At 39.9% G+C, this 8152-nt stretch overlaps 1 protein-coding gene across 1 annotated transcript in view; it reads left to right on the top strand.

Annotated features, from left to right (window-relative positions):
• Positions 1–7902, top strand: part of LOC104943526 (DNA topoisomerase 1-like) — a 21565-nt gene extending 13663 nt beyond the window's left edge. The window contains exon 11 of the mRNA XM_010768968.1: positions 7765–7902. Coding sequence (XP_010767270.1) covers positions 7765–7902 — 138 coding nt within the window. The remainder of the gene's footprint in view (positions 1–7764) is intronic.
• Positions 7903–8152: the final 250 nt, after the last annotated feature.

Raw genomic sequence — 8152 nt, 5'->3', positions numbered from 1 at the left:
ACTTCCCGGCATGAAACCCATACATATGGCAAGGTGGGATTATAGCACGACACAAAAACTACTTACCGTAGTCGACAATTATTTGAGAATAAAACTCAAGTACCATAGAGTCAACTTTTGCTACATGACAAGTGAGGATCACTAAGCTTTTAGTAGGAATGTAGTCACTTAGTTCCTATAGCAAGAACGAATAGTAACTGCCTTGTACAGAACTACAGACCAGTTTACAGCAAGTCGCCCTACTACAAGAGGTCGACAGTGATATTCGTGGCAGACTACAAGCTCTTTACAACCGGTCGACTAAGGTGAACAAGATAACCGTTCTACGAAGACTGACAAGTTCACTTTGTCGGAACAAAAGCAATAAGAAAGTGAGACACAAAAACCTCGTAATAAATACTGGTCACAGCCGTGAGACAAACTGGACTAAACACAAATGAGGCAAAATCGGTTCTGCGGCGACAACAGCTACGGAAAAGTATTCTCATGTACCTATAAGCCAGAGAACGTACTGAGTGACAACTTGGCGACGAGGTATTTATCACAGACTTCCCGGATCAAACTTGCCACACAATCCTGAAGAACAGATCTACGTGACCTAGCAGAGGGATCCTTACAAGGTCCGTGACAGTAGTCGACGCTCTCTGATGAAGCACTTGACGTCGAATGGTCCAAGTCCCTATACAATACAAGGACGGACCTTCGCGCAGATGTCAGACCGACAAACGACAACAATCCTTTGCTGCCAAACCCCGAGAGACTCGACGTTCGAGATGGATGCGCTGAGCGAGAATGTCTATACAACTTCTACCAGTACCTACATACCTCATCCTGAGTACACAAAGTAACAACAAATTTCGTCACCAAGGAGGACTTCATGAGTCACCGAACTATAGCTCACATTCTTGGTATACGACTGGAGGGTCCTGTCAGTCCTTTTATATGACCCCATCCATTATAAGCGGACTGTGGCCAAAAAACTGATCAAGAATAAAACTATAATAAGAACAAGGATAACGTGAAAAGAGTTACGAAAATCACAAAAAACTTTTCTCAAAACTTAAAGGAAGAATAACTTTACACGATAAATAATTAGAACCGGAGGAACCTTTATTAACGGAAACTATTTCCGTGGTGATTGGTTTCAAGAAGGAGAGAGTAGGGTACAAAAAGACAATACTAAAAATTTCGTAACAAAGTCGAGAAATGTAAAAACAAACTCTGTTAAAGATGGTCGCTTTAGACCAAAATAGTGTAGCAATATTACAGTGACGTAGAACGCATTCGGTTGTAAATGTCTCCTCATTGAACAAAATGACCTTTACTAGTTTACCACGGAAAGATATTGTCCAAATATTGACTTACACACATAACGTGATACCGTTCGTGACCCTCCTTCCGACATTGACACATTTAATGTAAGGGAAGTCCAACTGTAGAACTCTTTGATTGGAAAAGATTTCTCAGGAGAGGACGACTACAAGTCACATATAGTCATACATCACAGACTGAATGAAATTTCTCAGGATAGGACGACTCAAGTCCACATATAGTTCATCATCACAGAGATGAAATTTCTCAGGAGAGGACGACTACAAGTCTCACATATAGTCAATACATCACAGAGATGAAATTTCCAGGAGAGGACGACTACAAGTCAACAATAGTCATACATCACAGAGATTAAATTTCTCAGGAGAGGACGACTAAAGTCCTACATATAGTCATACATCACAGAGTGAAATTTCTCAGGAAGAGGCACGACTACAAGTCCACATAAGTCATACTCACCCAGAGATGAAAATTTCTCAGGAAGGACGGACACACAAGTCAACAATAGTCATACAGCACAGAGATGAAATTCTAGGAGAGGACGACTAAGTAATAGTCATACACACAGAATGAAATTTCTCAGGAGAGGACGACCACAAGTCAATATAGTCATCATCAACAGAGATGAAATTTCTCAGGAGAGGACGACTACAGTCCACATATAGTCATACATCACAGAGATGAAATTTCTCAGGAGAGGACGACTATAAGTCACATATAGTCATGACTCACAGGATTTGAAATATCTCAGGAAGACACGTACTAAGTCACATTAGTCATACATCACAGAGATGAAATTCTCAGAGAGGACGACTACAAAGTACATATAGTTACATCACAAGAAGATGAAATTTCTCAGGAGAGGACGAACTACAAGTCCACATAATAGTCATACACACAGGATGAATATCTCAAGGACGACTACAGTACATATAGTCATAATCACAGAGTGAAATATCTCAGGAGAGACGACTACAAGTCCACATATAGTCATACATCAAAGATGAAATTTCAGGAGAGGACGACTACAAGTCCACATATAGGTCTATACGATCACAGAGATGAAATTTCTCAGGAGAGGCGACTACAAGTCACCATATAGTCATACATCGGCAGAGATGAAATTTCTAGGAGCAGACGACTACAAGTCACATAAGTCATACATCCACAGAGATGAAATATCTCAGGAGAGGACGACTACAAGTCAATATAGTCACAGCACAGAGAAAAATTTCTCAGGATATCTTGTGTGTGAAGTCTTTTACCCATTTTGGGGTTTTCGTAGATATTCGTTCCGGCGTGTTGTAGAACGTATGTTACTAACGAGTTAGCTATACTGGGTAAACTGGTAAAGGTTCGCGTGTACTTGATGTAGTGAGACAATGACATGGGACTTTACAAGATAGTGCTCGCAAGAACTGCCTGTCTCATCTTTGGCGCATCTGTGTTCTTATGCGGTTATACTTGTAGCGTAAGAGTATGAAGGACGTTTAGACGTATTATTACGAGCTTTCACTATGTACAGGTCGGATTCGATGTGGTGGAGTAGTCGTATTATATTTTGGTGTGTGGGTTCTGTTAGTCAGATTATGGAGTGATCTTATGTTCTACTTCGAGACACATGGTTAGAGCTTGGCTGGATTTTTGGTAACACAAATGGTTTATTGGTGTGGGATGGTTGGTGCGTTGTGATTATTTGATAGTATATTGTTGATGTTTTTTTGAGTTTTGAGTTATTAAATATGTTATTTGGTTGGATTACTGTACCGAACGAATATAACGTTAAACGTAAAAAATTGAGAACGTGAAAAACTTTTTGGAAGTAATCTCAGGTGCTGCGTCGCAGCGTACGAGTAGCATGTTCCTGCAGCCCATGCTCCGGGCAGGGCTGCAGGAACGCAGCGTTCAGTGCAATTTCAACACGTCATAGAGCGACCAAGTCATTTCATTGGACGAGAGGCATACTATGAGAGGTGGTCACAGGGATGCGTTCAAATTTAGTCAGTAATTTGAGGAACTGTCGAAATGGCAAACGCAGATAAAGTTGAGCTCGAAAATCCTCCAGCATCATTGAAGTCTCCGGTTTGGGAACATTTTGGTTTCGCAGTTACGTACAAGGATGACGGACAAAGACAGGTGGACCGAACCAAAGCTGTTTGTCGGCATTGTTCAACTACAATTGGTTACGCGGCTGGCAATACATCAAACTTGCACGCTCATTTGAAAAGGCATCACCCGAACGTGAATATCACCAATACCAAAAGAAAAAAGACTGAAGTGCAAACCCAACTCCCACTACTGTAGCATTTAAGCCTCCACCACTCGCAAAAAGTTCAGACCGAGCCAAAGCTATTACGAACGCCAAATACCCTTATGTTGCCATGTTAGCAAAGCGCTACCTGGCTGTATCTGCTCTGTCCCTAGCGAGAGGGTGTTCTCCACAGCAGGAGACATTGTTAGTGCCAGCAGATCTGCCCTTTCGGCAAGCAAGTTCATTTTTCTTTAAAAAAACATGAAAATACAATGACAAGCAAGTCATAATGTCAAGCTAATAATGTCAATGGCTGCTTAGGTACTAGTACAGTTCAAATACAGATTATTTCAGTTCATCGAAATGCTGCACCTTAATGTTTATTTTATTATATTTTGTATTTATTTGAGAGAATACATTATTCACAGTTTAATAATAATAAAAAATATATATATATATTTTATGTTTTGTGATAATTGTTTCTGCTGTACCGAAAACGTACCGAACCAAACCGTGACCTAAAAACCGAGGTACGTACCGAACCGTTACACCCCGCTTCACACTCAGTTGCGAACCAATCCAGTGAGTGCTGAAGGTCGCAGACCGATGAAGCCATTAGAACCACATCATCTGAAAAAAGCAGTGGTGCAATCCTTAGTCCACCAAACTGCAGACCCCCTCCCCAACGACTACGCCTCGAAATCCGATCCATGTATATTACAAACAGGATTGGTGACAAAGCGCAGCCCTGGCGGAGGCCAACCCTCGCCTGAAATGGGTCCGACTTACTGCCGAGGACCCGGACACAGCTCTCGCTTTGGGAGTACAGAGATTGGATGGCCCTGAGTAGAGACCCCCTCACCCCATACTCCTGCAGCACCCATTCCTTCTACCATCTAATTTCTTTAGCTGTGAAAACGTTTCCCTCCAACTGTATTAGTCAACTACTTTTTACACATTTAGAACTGAAAACATAACTTTATAGTTTACCTTTGCCCAAAAGTAAAGAGCTTACACGCACCGTTATTCAAACATAAGGAAGCTTCTCTAGAAAATAGCCAATGATTATTTTCTGTCAACTGACTAGTTGATTAGTTGACTAATGGTTGCAGCTCTACTTCTCTGTAATACAAATCCACTGTATTTCAGTATAATATTCTAGGCATCGCCCTTTTGGTTCCTGCAGAGAAGGTCACTTGCACACATATCGACACGCACAGAGCCTGGAGCAGAGAGAACTGAGAAATGTCCTCGAGGCACAGTTTTAGATTGGATTCCTGTAGCTGTGCTCCTTTTAATTTGTCTGTCCGTTACAACCCTTGGAATATTCAGCACATACTCCATATAACTGTTCAGTAGTATATAGGAATAATTATTTCTTATATATTGTATCTTTGCAGAAGCATTTATGACACCATTGTTTGTCAAATCTTAAAATACGGTTGAATCCTTTTCTTTCATCCTTATTTTAAACCCTTACTTAGTTTTAGGTTTCCTTCGTGGTAAAAGAAAAGCAAAGGGCTTTTGCTCACATAACTTGTCTTTTAGGCCTTTAATTAAATGAATGTTGTTCATGTGCAGTTATAAATCAGTGCTTCTGCTTTTTCAGCATTAGAAATCATTAGATATTAAAATATAATGAAAAGATATGAGGAAAGACAGAATAGCTAATATGATAGACGCACTGTAAATCAAAGTGGAAATAGCGTTTCTTATTATATCCGTACCCTTTTTTTAACGCATTTCCCGGCCCCAAATCATTGAAATACTTTGACATTGAGTTACATTAAGTAGCATACTTTAAACACAGATTAAGGTGCTGTCCAATGTTATTTGAGCTTGTGCAAATATTTCTAGGAATGGCTTCTTTCTTTCAGGTGTCCTCACAGTTCGTCAGTTGGGACCGACTGCCAACATGGGAATATTTAAAAGAACATAAATTATTTAGGGAGCTACTCCTTTCAGCTGTTGGTCGATCTCTTACAGTCAATGATGATGCCTTCTGTAATGAGTAAGTTAGCCAAGGCAACAATACAAGAAAACAAATCATAGGAATGTTGAAGAAAAACTGTGTGTGTGTGTGTGTGTGTGTGTGTGTGTGTGTGTGTGTGTGTGTGTGTGTGTGTGTGTGTGTGTGTGTGTGTGTGTGTGTGTGTGTGTGTGTGTGTGTGTGTGTGTGTGTGTGTGTGCAACCCACCCCTCCTCTCCTCTGGTCTCAGCCCATGCTATCTTCTGTTCCAGAGATGGAGACAGAAATGTTAGCACCTGACAGCCAAAGTGTTTGTTTCTTGGCAGAACGTATCATTATTCAAATGAGTGTATTCAAAAGCAATACATTAGCTAGAATTAATTAGTCTTTTGCATATTTTAGCATCATCAATTCCCATGGAAATCAGCGAGATTGCTGCAAAATGTCGCTTGGTATAAAATTGAACACGGATGGAAGTAAGGAATTTCCATTTCCTAGCTCTGGAGGGGTATTAAAATAATTAAATGTAAGACTTATATGTATTGTATATGCAACTTGCTTCTTCTGCAGAAACCCTGCTTGCAGAGGACAATAGGCTCTGCAGGGGAGGAACACAGAAATGGCAAAGAAGTGAAGCCATGCTATGCTTATAGACTGCCAATGCAGTACTGCCATTTGAATGTTATAGTGAAATTTAATTAAAGTCATCATTGTTTCTTAACAGGAAGAAGAGTGATCATAAGGGTTAATACTAATGGTTTGTTCACACTGGACGCAAAGAAACTGACTTTACGCACGATTACATGTAAAGTCAATGCATAGACATGAGTTTGCGGTGGGAGTGAAGGGTTACGCTTTTTTCCAAATGCTAATGAGCGGCGAGAATCTCAACCTTTGATCACTGACATTGTTGAATCAGAAAGCCAAAACTAAAGGTCAGCCATTAGCTCCGGGCGACGGCACACAGCTCACAGCTCCTCATATTTGTTTAAAAACTAGACAAGTCAGTCTTTATAACTGTTCAACCCACAGAATGTCTATGGCATGGCGAAGGGATTTGCTGCTTTATTTACGTCTGTATGATGTTATTATTTAAAAGTATTTTCTCTGCCGTCTTGTAAGCACACATGGTTTTTACTAACCGGTATCAGTGGGTAGTTATTTCGGCATCATTTTGATATGTGTATTACAAATAAATAAAGTCTAAATTCTACTTTTTGTTATTTTGTTGGTTTACATGAAGATAAGCCCTGCCTCCTCGCCAGTTGGAGTGACGCAAGTAAAAACAAATAATGCTCGGTCAAACTTGCACCAGTACCGCCCGTCGTATCTCTGCTCTGCATCCGCTGTGAACGCACCTTAAGCTCATGTGCTTTCAACATTTATGCCAACACAGTATCGGTCTTTTATTTGAAAGTAAATTCCCAACTTTTAGCCACCAGTTAAAACTATAAATTACTTTATCAATATATCCCCATTTCTTAATATTTTCTCAATACATTTAAATTCTTAACACAAACATACACAGACACATCACTAATTAAACAAACTGACTTTGGTGGCTCTGCTTCTCTGAGATTTTTCCACCGAGAAACTGATTTACATTTTATCCCAAAAGCACTTCTTGCATTTAACCTTTTTATGTATTTTTCAGCTTGTTTGCCAAGGGGAACATCATTGCCTCGACACTGAATATGTTGGTGTGTTTTATAAAGCAACACATCTGTTGCTATTAATTGGTGTCTTGCATATTTTACAAGTTTATTCCGGGAAGCGCGCATCTGCAGAAGCCACGGAGTCGCTGGAAATGTCAGATGTAAATTGTGCCAATTTTACTCCTCAGGCTCCGCTGTTAGATGGACAAATTGAAGTCGGGCGCCAGACACACACACACACACACACACACACACACACACCACCCTAGTTGTGTCTATTGCTTTTCTATAAGTGTGTGTTTTATAGGGTTTTAGATCTGACTCATAAAATAGCTTTTAAAACATTAGTCTCACTTTTGTAGATACAAAAAAAAGAAGTTCATTTGTAAATGTGACAGTAATGGAATTCAATTTATTATTTCTATTCATCATTATAATATTTGAAATGTCCAAAATGCTGCGGCTGGGCCTTACATGTAAGTAGTTTCTGACTGGTAGCTGATTGGCTGCTTTGCCTTTCCCCAGTTCTTAAAATATTTGTCTTTCTATCTTTTCAGGTTTTTAAGAATCTTAAACTTTTCATGGAAAACAAATCACCTGGAGATGACGTCTTCGATCGCCTCACTGTGAGTCTATCGCTAACACTCACTGCTAACACTATTTGTGCATGTTTCATTGATACCAGCCAATCTTGATGTTTAGTTTTGAACCTCTAGTGAAACATTGCCAAATAAGAATCTAGATTTGAGGATTTAATGATTCAAAGGCTTTATTCTCATATGCACAAAAGCCACAGTGTAGTTGTTGGCAATGACGTTCTTTAAGGGGCCTTTTTTGGTTGGTCCCTTTCCTATACTGTGTTGTATAGGTTTTTGTGCATAGTCTGCAAAACCTAAAATACAAAGTTCCCTCAAGAGGGAGTTTCTCACCTGCCTGAAACGCCTC

This window comes from Notothenia coriiceps, unplaced genomic scaffold (genome assembly GCF_000735185.1).
Source record: "Notothenia coriiceps isolate Sejong01 unplaced genomic scaffold, NC01 NC01_scaffold00006140, whole genome shotgun sequence".
NCBI classification, from domain to species: domain Eukaryota; kingdom Metazoa; phylum Chordata; class Actinopteri; order Perciformes; family Nototheniidae; genus Notothenia; species Notothenia coriiceps.
This window is presented reverse-complemented; position numbering and strand designations above follow the sequence as displayed.